The 20,550-nt window shown below is 40.1% G+C and overlaps 1 protein-coding gene across 3 annotated transcripts in view; it reads left to right on the top strand.

The window, feature by feature from the left end:
• The window catches only part of PTPRQ (protein tyrosine phosphatase receptor type Q), a 363,399-nt gene that overhangs the window by 142,218 nt on the left and 200,631 nt on the right, over positions 1–20,550 (top strand). For all 3 annotated transcript variants that reach the window (XM_075600515.1, XM_075600513.1, XM_075600514.1), the window contains 5 exons: positions 3,301–3,478; positions 7,486–7,647; positions 7,748–7,927; positions 14,404–14,511; positions 16,201–16,482. In XM_075600515.1, the coding sequence (XP_075456630.1) occupies positions 3,301–3,478; positions 7,486–7,647; positions 7,748–7,927; positions 14,404–14,511; positions 16,201–16,482 (910 nt within the window). The remainder of the gene's footprint in view (positions 1–3,300; positions 3,479–7,485; positions 7,648–7,747; positions 7,928–14,403; positions 14,512–16,200; positions 16,483–20,550) is intronic.

Below are 20,550 nucleotides of genomic sequence, written 5' to 3'. Positions count from 1 at the left end.
ACCCCACCGCTGGAAGATACCTTAGCGCCCAGATGATGGGGCACTATTTACTAAAGTCTCCCTGCTGCAAAAATAGCACAAAAACCAGTGCAACAAACAGAGCCACATTCATCAAAGAAAAAGAATCCCATTAAAAGGAAGATTTTCCTTTAATAAATCAGGTGCAATTCTTTTGTACAGACTTTGCCTCAGTTTTGCAGCCTGGATACTTTGGTAAATAACCCCTGTAATGTGATGGCAGAAGATTGCTTAGTAAATATGACCTTCTATGTCTTCAAACCTGAATATACAGCAAGAAAACTCTGACACGGTTTGTTCCAGTGTTGTGTAGTTTGTTACAGATATCAAGAACATGCTATTATTATATCAAATGCTCCTCTTGCTCATCCTGAAACTTGAATAAAATATATAGACTCTTGTCAAAAATGACAAGCACTTTATGGCTTTTATACCTAACTTTGCTAACATAAATCATGATCAAACAACTGAAAAACACATTTGTGCATTCGGTGGAAGACCTGCAAATGTTGCAGATTTATTAACTGAGCTGCCAGGCAAAGTGTAGGTAGTAATGCAAAACAAAGAAAATATTTTCGGCGCCTGATCCTAAAGTCCTGGTACGGTATAGCCAAGACTATACATATGTAGTATACATCGTTGGATGTTAGTTGGAGACCAATGTCCTGGTTATTCCAAACGGATTTCAATTTAGATGAGCTCCCAATACATGAAATAAGAGAAAAAAACAAAACATAGCATAATACTGTTGAATGATGTGTCAGTACTAAAAGTACTGGAAAAAGCCTCATAGATAGGTGAAAATAAATGTAAGTGACAAAAGGAGAAGGTACATTTATTAAAAGTGAAATAACAAATAATATAAAATATGCAATATAAACAGCAATATGGATATTGCAATATGAAGGTCAAGTGCTGGTCCACTGCAGAAAAATTGGAGCCCCCCAAATTTGTTACTGCCTAATCCGCCTTCGGATATCCACGTGCAGATCAGATTTTGATAGATAATCCGCCCATCTCTTGTTATTAAATAATGAGACACACCCTCAATGCGGTTCTGTGTGTCACTTAGGAGAATGTGCATTGCATGATTGTCATGAAAAGTGTGCATGTGTTTCTCTCCTCTTTATGTACTGTTAATTTGGTATACACCCACCTCTGTTATCAGTGTTTGCAATCCACTTGGATTATTACCAGCTGCCGAAGTCCAAGGGTAAAATATACTATTGGGGTCTAATATATATTGGGGTTATTTATATATATATATATATATATATATATATATATATATATATATATATATATATATATATGTGTGTGTGTGTGTGTGTGTATGTATACATATATATATATATATATATATATACAGAAAAGAAATACACACAGCGCAATCACACAGAGATTCTTAAATAATATAATTACCACATATGGCGGAGGGTACAAACCCTAACAATCTAACTATCCATGACTCTGTCTGCTGCCAATAGGTCTACCGCTCCACAGGCTGGTAACGAAGAAATTCCAAAAGATTCACCTAGGCGCAAGTGGAAAAAATGCTGTATGGTGCTCAAAAACATAGATCAAAACGGCAATAAAGTCCTTTAACAGAATAATTCCATCTGTAGAGATCCTAGGGGTACCAGGAGCATTGAACCAAACCAAAAAATCCTGTTGAATATACACCTATTTCCACTATAACACGATGGCCTGGATGGAGTTCCACTAATATAAGTAACAACTCCCACTAGCTAGTGTCCAGTCAGATATATCGCTGTGGAACAATAAAAGGTGTAAAGGTGTAAGAGTAATGTTACTCACGACTGGATGGTCTTCATGGTATACCTCCTCTGGTAGGTGCATCCGGTCTTCCAAGGGTGACAGCAAACAGTGTAGGAAGGTTGGAGCACAACTGAATACAGGGTTGGAAAAAACAATCTGCGAGAGAGTGTGTGTCCCATAAAAAGTTTTAATGGATCAAACCATAACCATACAGTGAGCCCACGGGCCCCCACCAACGCGTTTCGAGCAACGCTCTTTATCAAGGTGCATTGCACCTTGATAAAGAGCGTTGCTCGAAACGCGTTGGTGGGGGCCCGTGGGCTCACTGTATGGTTATGGTTTGATCCATTAAAACTTTTTATGGGACACACACTCTCTCGCAGATTGTTTTTTCCAACCCTGTATTCAGTTGTGCTCCAACCTTCCTACACTGTTTGTTAGGCGCAAGTGGAGACAAGAAAGAGAAACATAGGGTAGTATGTTCTGACAATTTGACCATTTAGGGGTTAAATTGTCAGAACATACTACCCTATGTTTCTCTTTCTTGTCTCCACTTGCGCCTAGGTCAATCTTTTGGAATATATATATATATATATATATATATATATATATATATATATATATATATATATATATGTATCATTTGGGCCTAGAAACCTTTCTTACATAGAATGTCCATTTTGTTCCCCGACCTTTGCCAATCGTTGCTGTATTCTTTCATCTGTTAGATATAACCCCTAAGCAACCCCCGACAAAGCAGTAATTATTATGTATTTTACGAATTAGTTACTTTGTGCAGCATTTAATTGTCAGGCTTTAAATTAGAAACAAAAAACAGATCACTCAAAAGAGACTTTGGTGATCCTGGAAGGTTTCATGTGTTATAGCAAGTAGCACATGTTAAATATTAAAGGTATAATTTCCACTCTACATTTGTTGTCTTGTTCTGTGAAATCTACAAAATATACCTGAATTATGGTAATATTTAGATTTAATGGCCTGCGTCTCCCTACGATACATTGCTGTGTCATTGCTTTTATTCTTGTTTTAACCTTTTTGTTTTGCTGGGTCAGTGACTAAGGACCTTAAACAATATGTTGTGAAGTTGCTTCTCCATCGCCGGCGAAGTCCTTGAACCATGTACACTTTAACTAAACTGAGAGCTTTCCTGACATGGAGAAGATGCTTAACAGCATATTATTTCATTGTCTAAATATCAATGTTAGCTTGAAAGAACGGCAAATGCACACTATCCTTACACAATCGGATATACATACCTACTTGGAAGTGCATACTGTAAATGTATAAAGAAACAGGAAGTCAAATAGGATGGATGCAAGTTATATATACTGTAGGTTTAAATATCATTGCTTCTGCTCTGCCATGCTATGTTTTATTAAATAGTTTTCACATCAGTAGTTGGCATGAATTACAATGTTGCATAGTTGAAGAAAATGTATAACAATTTGGTTTCTGACTGGTTGGTTCTATTTCTAATTGCAGTACTCAAATAACATGGAATATCTGAGTTCAACCACCGGGAATGAAAATCCAAAATCACTGTTTGTTGGATATGTAAAAGAAGCAATAACGGGGGTGTACGAAGGCTCAGCTGACATTTTTGCAACAGTTCAGACTAAGTCCTCTGTGACCTTTTATAAAGCCCCTAATAGTAACACAGGTAATGTGAGCTGTCTTAAGGTTTTTACTCAACTTTAAGAAAACGTATTCATACATTTACTTCCTACTCCTTCTAAAGTCTTATTAGAAAGTCTAATTGCTATTCATACTTCTCCCCCCCCCGCCTTTTCTACTGAGAAGCATTTTGCAGCAGATGGGAATGCCACACAAGCAGGAACCACTCTTGTCACCCCATTGACCCCCGCCCCCCCATTGAACAAGTAGCACCCATTAGCTTCCAGGCGAGCTGCATGGACAATCAGTTATTACAGTTGCCAGAGCAGGTGTGATTGCGAGGGATTAACGTATCACCTACTCTGCCGTACAGAACTCTACAGCAGCGAGGCCTTTGACTAATGGCTCTTCAAATGTCATGATTGGAGTCAAATAGGTCAAACTATTACAAGACCAATGTGTGTGGTGGCAAACAGGTGTAGGTGACCTTGTTGACATGAAGATGCCATTATTACATAGACATTCTCTCTCGAGTCAATAAAACCAAATGCTTCCTGCAGGGAGATCATATTTATGAGTACTCAAACAGTACTCAGTTGACAGATATATGTTTAAAATAATATTGCGGCAGTACAAATTTTATTTAAAGACAAAGACACCTAATACATGTCTACATCTATGTCTCTAAAGATCCTCAGTAAAACGTTCTGTTTAACAAAACATTTATCTTGTTCAACCTGATGGTTCTGCTTTAAATTTTTAAAACAGATGTTCAAAATTCACACACACACAGACATATTTTATAGGAATATGTACATAAACAAACAGAGGTACTGGACGTTGCTGTAACAGGTGTACATTAATATATAAAAAGTTGTGTGTTACAAGTTCTTCAATCTTACTAGTGTATAATATACAATTATATTGCACCTCACAATTACAGTGAAATATATTTTCACACCCAGTCCTGGCAGAGATGAGTTAAAATCTATGTTTTTGGAGCCTGAGACAAATAAAGTGACGTGCCCAAACTCACAAGGAGCCGACACTGGGAATTGAACCAGGTTCCCCTGATTCAAACTCAATTTCATTGTTGGCAGAGTCAGGGTCTTTACTCACTGAGCCACTCCTTCTCCTTCCCTGTGTTTTCATATGATCCCAGGAAGTGAGATTTGTGCAGGAAAACTATGTGTACTTACAAAATGCTAAACATTCTCTTACTACATAAGAGGTAGGTGCCAGCAACTTGCAATACCTTTGTTTGATTATATATATATATATATATATATATATATATATATATATATATATATATATAATCAAAAAATAAATAGATGGTAAATAGACAGTACTGATACCTCTACATGTATATATATATATATATATATATATATATATATATATATATATATATATATATATATATATATATATATATATATATACATATACATATATATATATATATATATATATATATATATATATATACATACACATAATTTGTATTTTATTTATTTATAAAATGTTTTACCTGGAAATAATACATTGAGAGTTACCTCTCGTTTTCAAGTATGTCCTAATGTTTTATCTAATATAAATACTTGCCATGTTGAAAACAAAAACCTATTTTACCCTATCAAAATGCCACGTCACTTCAACATAGACAGAACAGTATATGCATTCCTTATATTATTTCGTTTATTCATAAGGTGCAGAATTTGCATAGAACTAGCTGAATTACAGGCCAGTTTCATGCTTAACGAGTAAGCAATGAGGTGAAAAAAGAGCAAATATTTTTGCAGAAAGAGCAGTTTAATGATCTGGTAAATGTGTAAGCACATTTCTACAGGCTTTTTCATGCATGCATTTTTATGGGAATATATACAAAACAGAACATTCTCTACTCCATCTCTAAATAGCTTACTTGGCATTTTGAAAGCACCTTTTTCTTTCATTTGCAAAATAAATAAAAATCAATCCATACATATATGTTTGACAAAATGTGTATTTAGACTACTAAGGCATTATGTAATAAATGAATTGTACCACATTACTCTGATTGGATCTAAAAAAAAAAAACATTGCAGTTGGCTAACTTTTTTGTTAGGATGGTAAACCAATTTGTGGTAGTCTCTCGATCCATTTCCAGGCTCTTATTCAATATTCAGTAAAGCTCTCTTCCCATTCTGTAAGAAAATATCTGATCTACATTATTCCAAAGCTGAAACCTTCCCGAGCAAGGGGGATGTGACTTCACTGCATATTGCATAGAGGCAAACATTTCAAGAATTAGGAGGTCTCCGAAAATATGTGCAACCACAAGAGGGACAAATATACTGTATGCTCTTTTACATTACATTTCATTTGTGTACTATTTAGAAACTGAGGAAGTCTGTTTGGGCTATTATTTGTTGTGTGAATGTGACAGTCAGAGCCATAAGGCTTTATTTACTCACCTGCTTCGTGATCATCAGATGGAGTTTAGATGGAACCATATGCAGTTGAGTTGGAGGATGGGTTCAATTTAAGGCTTTTTTTTAAATACTGCTGCCTCCATCAAATACATGTGGAAATGAGCTTTGTTGAGTGCCTTAAACATCTACTGAACCGTAGTGCCAAACATTCAAAGCAATGACTTATGTATGCCACATATAAAGCCAGATCCACAAACCTCTGTTAAGTGACTTAACGTGATGTTAAGCTAAGTTAACATCTCTTGAAGCCTTACAAGATATTATCAAAGGACAATAACGTAAAGTTAATTCATGTTTTGTATCTGAAAGAGCATTGTGTTAACAATATCAGCCCTACCAGCACATATCCACTAAATGCCATTAAAGCTAATGATGGGACCTCACATTGGGTTAGTTAGGTGATACCTAAACTTGGTGTTACTCACATCCAGACCCTAACATAAGGCTCTAACAGGGTCTGGATACCACATTTAGATATGATTTAACTGACAGCATCATTTCCACCAGTGTTGTTTCCCTCTCTTTTTTAACTAAATACCTATTTAAAGGAGTGAATGGGAGCAGGGCTAAGACATTGTTTTTAGGCAGATAACACAGTGTTAGGCTGCGCTTATAGTAAAGGCAACGGCGACGTGACCGCGTGATGACACACGTCGCCGTCATCATAGCGATTGTTGCACTAGGTGCAGGAGAACTCGGGAGGGCGACACGGGGCGTGGCCCGTGACATCACGCGAGCGGTTCGCCCACATTGGCTGAACCGCTCACGGGACGCTGACGTCAGGCTGCCATCGCAAGCCAAAGTCAAAATTCTTTGACTACAGCGATTTCGGTCGCCATGTCGCTGCGCTGCACTGTCACACCCACTATGGCAACCTGCGACAGACTACATGTACATTAGTTGCTTTGCGCTGCGCGCCGTCGCCGCTACTATAAGCGTGGCCTTACACAAAAGAAGTGGCATTAGGCCTATGCTAATGAGATGTATTTTGGCCATTGTTTTTGCATGTAATTAGATTTGTGGATATGCATTAATCTAAGGTAAAATAACATCCATTACTGTTTTATGTAACGTTATGAGCCATGATTTAATATGGCTTTATGGGTCTAGTTCATACATGATTAGAATAATTTCATATGAACATTTGCTCATCATAAACACTGAGTTTTGCTGGGCTGTAGTAACTGTTGAAAACATGCACTTGAATAATTGCCAAAGCCTTTTTTGTCTTCTTACATCACCTACTGGTACTATTACATTCCTTTGTGGTGTTGTCATATTTTCTTTCTATGTTTGCTTTAGCACAACAAGTGCATATTTTGATTGTGTTGATAAAATTAGTCTATTTATTATTATGCATCGTTTTCTTTTGCACATACACTTGCATTATGAAATGGAATACATTTTTTTTAAATTATTATCAGATCCATATTTTTGAGGTTTTTAATGGGAGCTATTGCTATGAATGATAAATAAAATCTGATTTTCAAATGTGTGATACAAATATTTAATGATTTTGCTTTTAGGATAGACAAATACTGTAGATTATAATGCTGTTTTCCATTGTTTCATGCAGTTTTTGAGAACATACAATACGGCATTGATATTGTAGCTGAACAGCTGTCATACACTGTTGTGAAGCTCTCACCTTACACTGACTATACAATTAGTGTCTCTGCTTTTACCATTGTTGGAGAAGGACCGCCATCAGATATTGTAGTAAGAACACGTGAACAAGGTAATCCTTTTGTGACTGAAAATGAAGAAACTAAATGTTTTATAATAACCTTTATGGTTTATCATTCTTATGTTATGCACACCTTTGTTTTTGTTTTAAGTTCCCAGCTCAGTGGAGAATATACGTTATCAGAACATTAGCTCAACAGCTGTTATGCTCTTATGGGATCCTCCTGTGGAGCCAAATGGAATGATTACTAATTATACTGTTTATGCTATGGAACTGCATACGAGGAAAGCATTCCAGGTGGCAACTATCAACAATCACATCCTTATGACAGGTACCCCCAGTTTTTTTACACGTATGTTTTTAGTTGAGAATATACTCACTTTCAGACACCGACGTCTCTCCCCCCTTCCAGTTCCCAGTGCGTAGCGGATTTCACAGCATCTGTCTCGATGAATCCCGGTGACGTCAATTCCAGGACGGGAACGGCACCTACACACACACATATATCCCTATTTTTGTTTACCCAATTTAATTAAACAATACTTTATATTAAGGATATTGTCCCATATTTACTAAGTAGTCTTCTGCCATAAGAAATCTTCCAGTGCAGAAATACATCTTACAACCAATTGACTTCAATGGGCTTCAGTGTGTCTTATGGGCAGAAGATACAGATGTAGCAAAGCTTACCATTCGTGGTGATGCTGCCACTTATGGTGACATGACCACGATGATCGCAGCCTGGACGGATTAGTGCGGTGGAGGGCCTAATACAGAAGTATGGACCCCCGCAGTGTGATCCCACCAGACACTGTCCCTAGCACCACGGGCGTTTGCTTTTTTGTCGCAGCACTGATTACAGTAAGTTTTTCTAAATCTGTAGCTAGTAGATATGGCTTAAACCATGTCCGCTGGCAGGGGGGGGGAAGTGCAGGGACATCTGTCCCAAGTCCAGTAGACCCCGCACACCTCACTCTACAGGTAATGCCCAGAGGTGGGGAACAAGTTGGGTGAGTGAGGAGGAGGAGGAAAAATGAGTGAGCGGAGGGGGAAAGAGAAAAAAGAGTGGGGTAGAGGGAGAGAGAACGAGGAGGGTGGAAAGAGACGGTAAAAGGGAGAGAGAGGGAAGGGTGGGTCAAAAGAGAGAAAGAGGGAAAGGAAAGGGATAGGAAGAGGGGTGGGGAGAGAGAGGGAGAAAGGAGAGAAAGGGAGAGAGAGAAAGAGGAAGAGAGATAGAGGAAATGTGGGGGAGAAGGGGGAGGGAAGAGAGAGAAAGTGGAGTGAGGAAGAGGGAAGAGAGAGAGAAAGGGGGAGGGAAAGGGTGATAAAGAGAAAGAGGGGAAGAGAGAAAGGAGGGAGAGAGCGTGAGAAAGGAGGGAGAGAGCGTGAGAAAGGAGGGATAAGAGGGTGGAGAGAAATAGGGGGTTGAGAGAGAGAGAGAGAAAGAGGGGGAGAGAGAAAGGGGATGGAAAAAGATGGGGGAGAGAAAGGGTAAGTGGGTGGGGAGAGAAAAGGGGAGAGTGAGAGAGAAATAGGGTGTGAAAGAAAAAGAGGAGGGAGGGGATGAGAGGTGGGGGAGAGAGGGGCCGAGAGAGATAGAAAAAGGTGGGGGAGAGAGAGAAGAGAGAGAAAGAGGGGGGATAGAAAGAAAAGAGAGAGAGAGGGGGAGAGAGAGAAAGGGGGTGGAGAAAGATGGGGAGAGAGAGAGAGGGGAAGAGAGAGAGAGAAAGGGGGAGGGAGGGAAAGAGGTAGAAAGGGGAGGAAGAGGGGAGAGAGAAAGAAGGGGTGGAGAAAGAGAGAAAGGGGGTGGAGAAATATGAGGGGAGAGAGGAGGAAGAGGAGTGGGGACAGCAAGAATGAGATGGAGGGAGTAGAAAGAACAAGGGGGAAGGAGTGGAGATGAAATATGGTGAAATTGAAATGGGTGAGAGAGAGAGAAGGGGGTGGGAGAGAGAAAGAAAGGAAAGAGAATGAAAGAGGGAGGGGAGCTTGGGAGAGGAGGTAGATGAGTGGGGACAGTGAGGGGGTAGGGGGAGATAGAAAGGGAAGAGGGGGAAAAAAAGAAGATTTCTGGGAGACAGGGAAAGAAAGGGGTGGTAGTGAAAGGAGGAAAGAGGGGAGAAAGAGATTGGGGGAGAGAGAAATAGGGTGGGAAGAGAGAAAGAGGGTTGGAGAGAGAGATAGTACAGAGGGATTTGGAGATGGAGGTGGGAGACTGGGGGGAAAAGGGTGATAGGGGGAGGGGGAGAAGGAGGGGGAGAAGGAGGTGGAGAAGGAGAGAGGAGGAGAGGGGCAGTAGACATGATGGGAGAGGGGAGGAGAATAAAAGGGAGAATTAAAGAAAGGAGAGGGTGAAAAGAGTGAGAGGAAGGGGGAAAGAGGAATGAGAGAGCGTGAAAGGGACTGAGAGAAAAAGAGGGGGAAAGGAACAGCAAGAGAGAAGGAAGATTGAAACAGAGCGGGAGACGGGGGGAGACAAAGAGAAGGGACAGAGGAGAGGGGAAAGGGAAAGCAAGGTAGAGGGAGATAGGGACAGCGAGCTGGCGAGAAGGGACAGAGAGATGGAGTGAGAGGATGGCCAGAGGCATTATGCCTGAACCCTAGAGAGCTAATGACCAGAGGTATTGTGCCGAGAGCCAGATGAGGATGGTAGGACAATGGCTTGAAGAGAAGCCTGGCAGCCCAATCGAGGCTGGCAGGCACCATGCTGAAGCCAGTAGCATATAGCAACACAGTGTGATAAAGCCCCAAAAGAACCAGGCCTGGGGAGCAGGCATGAATGGTTTGAAACTGAGCTAAAAGCATGGTAGTGTGTGGGTTAGCATTCTGATTTTACAGCTAGCAATGGAGACTGGGAAATCTCTGATATTTTAAGGCATAACTCTGCTGGGATTAATTAATGAGTCTGCTACAGTGAGGGAGACTGAAAGCCAGGCCCGAGTTCCTACTCCCCACATGACAGAGAGTTTTAGAACCAAGAAGTTTAAAGACAAATTCTGGAGATGGGCAAATCCTGGGGTGAAAAATCAGAAAATACAAGCTTCCAAGAGAGGGATTTAGGGATTTAGGAAGAGTATTCCCAAATCCACCAAAGAAATAGAGACAACCGAGATTATATAGTGCATAGAATATATAGAGCAAAACAGAGAAATATAGACAGATCAATCAGAGACAGCAAGGACACTATTTCATGCCCCCAATCAATTCCAGGGGGGCTAATATTACAAAACATCATTAACCCAACGATTACATTTTTGGGGTACTAGTGAACATTTTTATCATAGTCCAAAACCATAACAAACCCACTTTTGGGAAAACCTAAGCCAAAGGTATGTATCAAGATAAAAGTGGAGCACTTCTAGGGCAAAAACACTGCACAGGTTGTATTTAAAAAAAAAATCCTATTGATTTCAATGTGGGTTTTATCCTTAAATATATGGTGCAGTTAAAGCAGCAAAATGTGAAATCATATGTTTTTTTTTTTTAAAACAAATCAGTTCTGTAGTATTACATAATAGTGCTGGTTTTATTTTTCTTTTGTATTCAACTCTTAATGCCATTTTGAATGAGTTTTAATATACTGAGCACTCTTTGATTTCTCTAGCAGGTTTTAGCCACCTCTCCAGCAGTGCAAGATCTTTGTAACACTTTCCTGTTTGTGTAATTTGTTGCCAATATTCCCAGCAGTTTGAGCTGTAAACTGCAACAATAGGAAATGTTACTGTAGTAATATCTGGATACATTGTAGCTGCTGAGTTACACTGACTGAAGGGTTGATTGGAACTTAAAGGTGACCATTTAGTTAGGCACACAATCAGGATTGTTACAGATTTATAACAGGAGCACCAACGATTGCCAGCTTAGGTAAAAATGTACAATTATACATTTTCACATGCTTTACATATTATTTAAAAAAAAGAATAAAAAGGGAGACTGGGGGTGTATATTGCTGCTTTAATATGCCCCCAAATTGCTCCACAGTTACCTTGATATTTATGCCCCAAAAACATTTGAGAGACAAAGTGAAAATCAAAACAGCCGGGATACTGAGCCTCTCTGAAATGATTGAGTATGCAGTCGTAGTTTCTGTTGGTAGATGTTGAAGAAGTAATGAAGTGTAGAAGTTGACAGATTCCATGCATGAAAGTATTATAATATTTATAACTATATAACTGTTTTAATTATACCTTATTATATATCCTGTTACAATCTAAACATACACCTTGAAAATGTTGACAAGCATTTGAACTGAAATAAAAGCTATGAAATGGTAGTTTATAGGACAGAGAGTGCACAGTAGGGGTGATGTATCAAGGCGAGCTTGGAACAAAATTGTTGCAAATTGCCTATGGCTAAGTCCCCGCTCCATGAGCGCCGGGTGTCCTGCTTGTGTGCGGTGGAGGGGGGGGGCATTGCGGGGAGTGGAGCGCGCGGGTAAGTATAGTTTTTTTGTTTATCTAAGCGCTGATCGTGGCTGAGCGTGTGTGCACGCGCACGAGCGCTGCGCGCACCGCGTGAACAGGGACTTGCATATATCTATATATGTAAGTCTCCTCCGCAAGCGCCACCTGCTCAGCCCGATCAGCGCTAGCGGTGGACTTAGCCTAATGTATTAAGGTTTATACTATAAGTTTTCCACAGTGTGTGTCAGCTTGCAATTTGGAGCATGTGAATAGCAGGAGTTATATAAAGGAAAGATTATAATAAGATGTAATGTACTCTACGTTTCCGCGTATAACTTTTTTATACAGTCAAATCCGCCAGATCTGAAGTGGTGTAAAATTTACAGGCTAGAGTCATAACTTGCATCAAATGCAAGAAAACATTCTTATCTTTGATGTACTGTAAATGCAAATAGAAAATAGAGCAATGCAGCAAGTCAAACGTTTAATGTCTGGGCACGTTCTTTACATATCCTGCATACAGTTATTTTCTCTGCGAAATGCGAATGCAAAGTATATGCCTTTGTTTACTGGTAATAGCTATACTTCTTTACTTTGTGCTTATTGGATGTGGAAATGTACTTAAAATATGTTACACTATTTATTTTCAAACAAGTGGACTAAAAAAAAAGACATGTGGCATGTCTGAATAAAAGTATTAGATTTGATAATAATACCAAAGGTCCCCAAACTGATAATGGAATAGGACCTTTGGGTGAGTCCAAAGTGCCGCTGGTGCTCTACAACTCACCACTCACTGTGGCTGCGGCTCCGACAAAATGCGTCGCCGTTGGAGCAGCAGCCATGGGACTAGGAACTGAAGGCAGTCATATATATATATATATATATATATATATATATATATATATATATATATATATATATATATATATATATATATATATATATATATATATATTTGTCAAAAGAAGTGCTACTGAGCGTGGTCAAATGTATTCAACAAAAGACAAAAATACCCAATGCTACAGCCAGTGTGACAAAATACATAGTTAAATACTTAAATGTTAGTATTCTCATGATTAAGGGTCATTTAGTTAAACCCTTTGACCAAAGCATTACAAGCCTGCAGCCACTTCACAGCATGACCAGTATGCAGGTCCTAGCACTACCTGTGACAATTCTCATTTACCTCTGCAATGGAGGGAGAATGGTCTCAGTGGACCTGTCCTGCACAGGTACATGGGAAAACCTGCTTCTTAAAAATAGGGATGAGCTTAAACCCTGGTAAGAGGGGCCACCAACCTCCAACCAACTGATACCAGTTGAAGTATTTAACTATGTATTTTGTCACATTGGATGTATATTGGGTATTTTTGACTTTTGTTGTATACATTTGGCCAGGCTGTATTTTTATGGGTCATGTTAATTACGTTTTCTTCTTGACATTTTCGTTCTCTTCTTCACAAACGTCTGCTTATGAGTGACTGGTTTCCACGTGTGTAAATGGAAGCTTTAAAGCATGAAGGGGTTGGGGAGAAGACAAGGAAAATCTTAAGTAGTGAACTAAGGAAATACCTTCTGTGGCTGCAAGACTTACCTTTAAACGCAAACTACAAAGTCTCCCTGCTACCAAACTGGGTGAAACTGGTGCACAAGAATTGCGTCAGATTTACCAGTGTTAAAAATATAATTGTTTTCAATGGGATTCCTTTTCTTTGATAAATATGATTAATTTTTTTGCACTGGTTTTGGTACATTTTTGCAGCTAAGAGACTTCAAGGGTAATTCAATCCGATCTGAAGTCGCAGATCGCGGTTGAATGGGGGTTGCCACAACCGGCTTCTTCGCAGTATATTGAATCTCTTTTAGGACCATAGTGAATTAATAATAGTGTTGTGTCTAACAGGTTAAATGTAGATAATTTGACAACAAAAGTGAAACAGATAAAAATATTTTAAAAGGAATAATGCCATTATGAAGCCAAATAAGCATCTAAGATAAGAATGACTGAAACCTGCAGTAAATAAAGTAAAACAGGAAAGATGTACAGTAGGAAACGGTTTCACTTGGACGGGGGGGGGGGGGATATTTCTTAGGATGTTGGTTATGTTCCTAAGTTGTATTTTTTTTCCTGCTATGTGGGCTATTTCTTTATTACTAAGTGGGAGAGAAGATCTAAAACTGATTCTCACATACTGATGCTTATCTTTAAATACTTTATCATTTGCATTCAGCTGGATCTTTAAATCTACAGTATGAATTTATAATTAGTGACATTTTGAATGACTTTATTAAAAATACAATTGATCTGGCGGATACATTGAATTAGTTTACTATGTTTTAAAAAGGAAATGGTACATGTTTTATGTTTGAAATCATTAAAACAACAAACTTTTTTGTTTAGGCTTAAAAAAGTACACCGATTACAAAATGCGTGTTGCAGCTTCCACAATAGCAGGGGAAAGCTCTTTGTCTGAAGAAAATGATATTTTTGTGAGAACTCTTGAAGACGGTAAGAGCAAATCATTATTTGTATTCGTGGCCTCTGTAATATATCATATCTACTTCATAACAACTTTTAAGTAAGCCAAATTACCAGGTCATTTCCTGATCTCTATTGTATTGGGTCAGGTGTTGAAAAATGGGTGAGTATTCCTGTAGCAAGTTAACTCTAAGCCACAAGTTTCTGTTCAGAGGTAGTCCAACAATTTCCCTAAAGTGTCACAAACAGACCAAATACTTTACAAGCCAAACCTATCTCTAAATTGTCACTAAATAAATATAATTGTTTGTTTTTTTGGCAGAATAATGCTAACAATCAATTCCATTTTTACACTGGTTTTGGATTAAATATTTGACAATGCTGTAAAGATACAGTACATACACACACAACCCCAGCAAGCTCTTTTTGGGAACCCCTGAGCCCCCACAAAATATATATGTATATAAGTGTCAAAAAGGAGAGCTAATGAGCGTGGCAAATGTACACAACAAGCGACAGAGAAGCCCAATGCTACATCCAATATGACAAAAATACACAGTAAAATACTTATATATTCTCTTGAAAATGGGTCATTAGTTTGGCCAAAGTATTGTAAGCCTGTGAGCCATGACAAGGCAGGCCCTGTTCACAGGTCCTAACACTACCAGATAAAATACTAATTTACCTCTATTAAGAGGGAGAAAGACCAACATTGGATCTATAGAGGTAAATGAGAATTTTTCTGTTGCTTGTTGTGTACATTTGCCACGCTCAGTAGCTCTCCTTTTTGACACTTATATACATATATATTTTGTGGGGGCTCAGGGGTTCCCACAAAGAGCTTGCTGGGGTTCTGTGTGTTGTTAACTTATTTTCAGCTCTCTCAGCTGTTGGAGGTTAGTGGCCCCTCCTTCCAAGGTTTTAAACCCGCCCCTCCCCACTTCCCAGGTTTAAAGCCCGCTCCTCCCCACTTCCCAGGTTTTAAGCCCGCCCCTCCCCACTTCCCAGGGTTTAAGCCCGCCCCTCCCCACTTCCCAGGGTTTAAGCCCGCCCCTCCCCACTTCCCAGGTTTTAAGCCCGCTCCTCCCCACTTCCCAGGGTTTAAGCCCGCCCCTCCCCACTTCCCAGGGTTTAAGCCCGCCCCTCCCCACTTCCCAGGGTTTAAGCCCGCCCCTCCCCACTTCCCAGGGTTTAAGCCCGCTCCTCCCCACTTCCCAGGTTTTAAGCCCGCCCCTCCCCACTTCCCAGGTTTTAAGCCCGCCCCTCCCCACTTCCCAGGTCAGCAGGTTCCTTTCATTTTACTGGATATAGATCCAATGTTGGTCATCACATGCACTGCATCTTTTGCCGTCAGGCAGTTTATTGTCACTACCTTATTCCCTTAGTTTTTTCCCTTGTTTTTTCCCTTCCCTCCCCTACCTCCCACCCTCCCCTCCCATCACGCCAGTTATTGTCTTGTGTATTTATAGATTTTCCCTAGGATAGTTGTAGCATCCTTCAAATTGTATATCCTATATTGTATATTTTTCAATACAATTGATATATTTTGGTATATTCCAGTGCTTTGTTTGTTTTATTCACATTGAGTGCTTGGGACATTACCTCTATTGACATATAGCAAATGTTGCCTATTGTCTGTGTTTAGTTGCTGCGTGCCGCTATGTGTTATATATGGCATTTCTGTTTAGGCTTATGTTTACTTTGTTTTTGTTTTTACAGAACCAGGATCACCTCCCCAAAATCTAGTATTAATTGGTGTTGGTGCAACAGGCATTAATTTAGAATGGTCACCACCGTCAGAACCAAATGGAATTATTACTCACTATGAAATAATTTATACAAATTTGACAGCCCTTTTTGCTCTAAATACCTCATCAACAAGTTTATCTTTGAGTGATTTAAATCCATATACCTTGTACAGCATTTCAGTTCGAGCTTACACCAGATTTGGACATGGAAACCAGTCAACCTCTCCGCTGCCTGTAAGAACATCAGAAACTGGTAGGTGTAATATTTTTACAACTTTGATATCATTTAAAATAAATCTTCATCCTATGATTGCATGTTAATTGATAAATATGTTCCACATATTACTACAATGTGGAGTTTTGCCTTTTTTTCGTGGGGAACTTTGTTGTACTCATTTTATTAATCTCTTCTCAAAACAGTTTTGTCATACTAAAGAAGACCGCTAACAGTTTTAATGTGCAAATTAGCATATTAAATTATTTCATTTGTTTCTGTTGCAAACCTACAATATGTTGTTATTTAACACTCAGTGAATATTTTAACAACAGAGTTCTCATGAGATCTGCAGTATTGTGTAGAACAATTCATTTATTGAAGGCCTCTTCAGCCATAAAGGTTGAACACTGATTCACTGACGGTACACTGATTTACCAATGAGAAATTAACATCACGATACATGATCCTATTTTTAAGAGAAAGATGCAACGTTATTAACGTTTTTCTATGATTATACACACACGTGTTCATAGGCTATAGCAAGGTGCGTTACATCATGGGAGTCATAGAAAAAAGCTTGTTTGTAGCTCTGACCTACAAAACTTTACCGGTACTTTCCATTTCATAAGTACAGCAGGGCCCCGCTTCTCGGTGCTTCACTTCTCGGCGATCCGCTGCTACGGCGGCACCGAGAAGGGGGCCGCCATCTTGATTTGTAACTCGCGCATGCGCAGAATGGGCGGGTGCGCCCGGCGCGCTTGCGCAGACCGCAGGTTGCGCACGCATAACATAGGTTGCCCGCGCATACCATAGGTTGCACATGCGCAGAACGGCAAAAATGCCGGTTTGTGCATGCGCAGAAGTGAAAATCGCCGGATCCGCTTTCCGGCGATTTTCAGTATACGGCGGGCCTCTGGAACATTTTGTTAGGGCATATATATATATATATATATATATATATATATATATATATATATATATATATATATATATATATTTGTGTGAAACAGAAAGTACAACCTCTTTGAATTCTATGGTTTTATATATCAGGACATAATAACAATCATCTATTCCTTAGCAGGTCTAAAAATTTGGTAACCTCTGATGAACAACAACAGATGACATATTACACCGTGTCATGATTTATTTAACAAAAATAAAGCCAAAATGGAGAAGCTATGTGTGAAAAACTAAGTACACCCTTACTGCTTCCAAAGGAATTACGATGCTAAGTAGCAGACAGGTGCTGCTAATCAAATGCCCTTGATTAATTGATCATCAGAAAGTGTGACCACCTCTATAAAAGAAGAGAACCCCAATGGAGAGCACTCAATCACGAAAATCACAGAACAAGGCAATGGAGATAGGGGTGTAGTGACATATGGTGAGGAGTGAATGAGTTAAAAATTCTTTAATGGGAGTGAATACTCAACTAAAATAAATGGAACACTAGGGTATTAAATAATTTAGACTCAACGGTGAGCCAAAAAAGCGGCGAAATAAAAAAGGCCAGATACAGCGCGTTACATATGTGCTGCCCTCCTCAAAGTGTGACAGGATGCAGGTAAGTGTATATGTACACCCAGGAAACCAATTGACAGACACAGGTGCTGAGAGTCCAGCCACTAGTAAAGGCTTATAGTTTAGCCACTGCTAGTAGGGGTACTCTCACGCAGACGAGTAATGTAGAGCAAACCTACCCATAAGATGGTATGGCCATAAGGTCAAGCAATGTGACCAATAGAAGCACAGTGAATGTCAATGTAAATCTGGCTTAATGTGTAAGGGTCTGGATAGTGGTTCAGTCTGTTCTGACTAGTTCAGAATCACAGTGAGACCTCAATCTCTAGTGTGTGTGTCGCGATAAGCACACTAAGTATAACAATAGGACTGGAGCTCCCACTCACTTTGGGGGGCTGGTAAAGTCAGCTAACAGCTATGGTCAATGGTAGGCAGGTGTACAGCTCGAACAGTAGTACACAAGTAGTGTCTACTTACAACAGTGTGGGTGAACAGGGTATCCGGAAAAACTACAGCAGTCCCCGTGATGACGCTTAATAGCTATGCACCTACTTGCTAATGCTTGGTGCTCAAAGTCCTAATCGAGGGCGCTGCTGTAGAATTAAAAACAAGGATATGCTAATGTATACACATAGCTCCAGGCATAGAGCTAGTGGAAGCGGTCGTGCTCCGATCATGAGCGCTAGTCCCGCCCCTCTGACGTGATGACATCACTGCCGACGTACGTTTCGCTAAACATGCTTTCTCAAGGCTGGACGGGAGCATATGTACAGCCCCCAGTATTTATCAGAGAACGTGAGCTCTGATAGGTTAGTAGGTGTCCTATTCTAGGACTTATGTTAAGTAAACAGAGTGGGTAGTGTTCGTATGTGTGTGTGCTGACAGCGCTATGTGTAGACACCTGGTATATGCGGCTACACTCACAGCAAGACTAATTGGGCAGAGTCAGGGAGAATAAAGTAAGTATATGGCATGAAGTCCCAGCAACTCACAGAGTGCAAGTGAATTGCACTGATGTGCTAGATGGAAACTGGCTAAATGAAGGGGCTGAAGACAAACCCCTCATTAAGGCCTTTGGGGGATAGGGTTTGAAGTGTGTAGATCCAACGGGACTCAATTTTGAGTCATTCCTGATCCCAGTCCCCCTTTCTAATGCCCAGTGAGAGCTGGTCTATGCCTTTGAAGGTCAGTACAGTGCGGTCCCCTTGGTGGTTGTCATTTACATGTCTGGCTACTGGTGTGTCCAGGCCATTCCTGATGCTGCCAAGATGTTCCAGGACGCGTATCCTAAAAGGGCGTCTCGTCTTCCCTATGTATTTCTTTGTGCAAATGCATCCTGCCATATAGATAACGCCCGAAGTTTTGCAGTTAATAAACTTTCGTATATCAAATGTGCGTATGTTGTCCCAGTTATTGAATGTTTTGGCGTTAATTATGACAGAGCACGCTTTGCAACAGTGGCAGCTGAAACAGCCTGGCGGTTTGTTGGGAAGCCAGGTCTTGTTCACATTAGCCTCAAAATGGCTCCTCACCAGGCAGTCACGTAGGTTTTTTATTTCGCCGCTTTTTTGGCTCACCGTTGAGTCTAAATTATTTGATACCCTAGTATTCCATTTATTTTAGTTGAGTATTCCCTCCCATTAAAGAATTTTTAACTCATTCACTCCTCACCATATGTCACTACACCCCTAACTCCATTGCCTTGTTCTGTGATTTTCGTGATTGAGTGCTCTCCATTGGGGTTCTGTTCTCTTTGTGTGTTCTCTCGATTTATCACCCCATATAGTAGCACCACTATCACTTCTCCTAGCAGTAGCGAGATTTGCCCTTCCCCCTCCCCTACCCCTTTTCCCCTCTCCTGAGTTCGTACACCTCTATAAAAGCCAAAGTTTTAGCAGTTTGCTGCCCATCAATCTGGGAAGGGTTATAAGGCCATTTCCAAACAATTTAAAGTCCATCATTCTACAGTGAGAAAGATTATTCAAAAGTGGAAAACATTCAAGACAGTTGCCAATCTTCCCAGGAGTGGACGTCCCAGCAAATTCACCCCAAGGTCAGACCGTGCAATACTCAGAGAAATTGCAAAAAACACAAGAGTTATATCTCAGACTCTACAGGCCTCAGTTAGCATGTTAAAGTTAATGACAGTACAATTAGAAAAAGACTGAACAAGTATGGTTTGTTTGGAAGGGTTGCCAGGAGAAAGCCTCTTCTCTCTAAAAAGAACATGGCAGCACGGCTTAGGTTTGCAAAGTTTCATCTGAACAAACCACAAGACAATGTCCTTTGGACAGATGAGACCAAAGTGGAGATGTTTGGCCATAATGCAGAGTGCCACGTTTGGCGAAAACCAAACACAGCATATCAGCACAAACACCTCATATCAACTGTCAAGCACGGTAGTGGAGGGGTCATGATTTGGGCTTGTTTTGCAGCCACAGGACCCGGGAACCTTACAGTCATTGAGTCTACCATGAACTCCTCTGTATACCAAAGTATTCTAGAGTCAAATGTGAGGCCATCTGTCCGACAGCTAAAGCTTGGCTGAAATTGGGTCATGCATCAGGACAATGATCCCAAGCA

Source organism: Ascaphus truei, chromosome 5 (assembly GCF_040206685.1).
Source record: "Ascaphus truei isolate aAscTru1 chromosome 5, aAscTru1.hap1, whole genome shotgun sequence".
Classification (NCBI taxonomy): Eukaryota; Metazoa; Chordata; class Amphibia; order Anura; family Ascaphidae; genus Ascaphus; species Ascaphus truei.
This window is presented reverse-complemented; position numbering and strand designations above follow the sequence as displayed.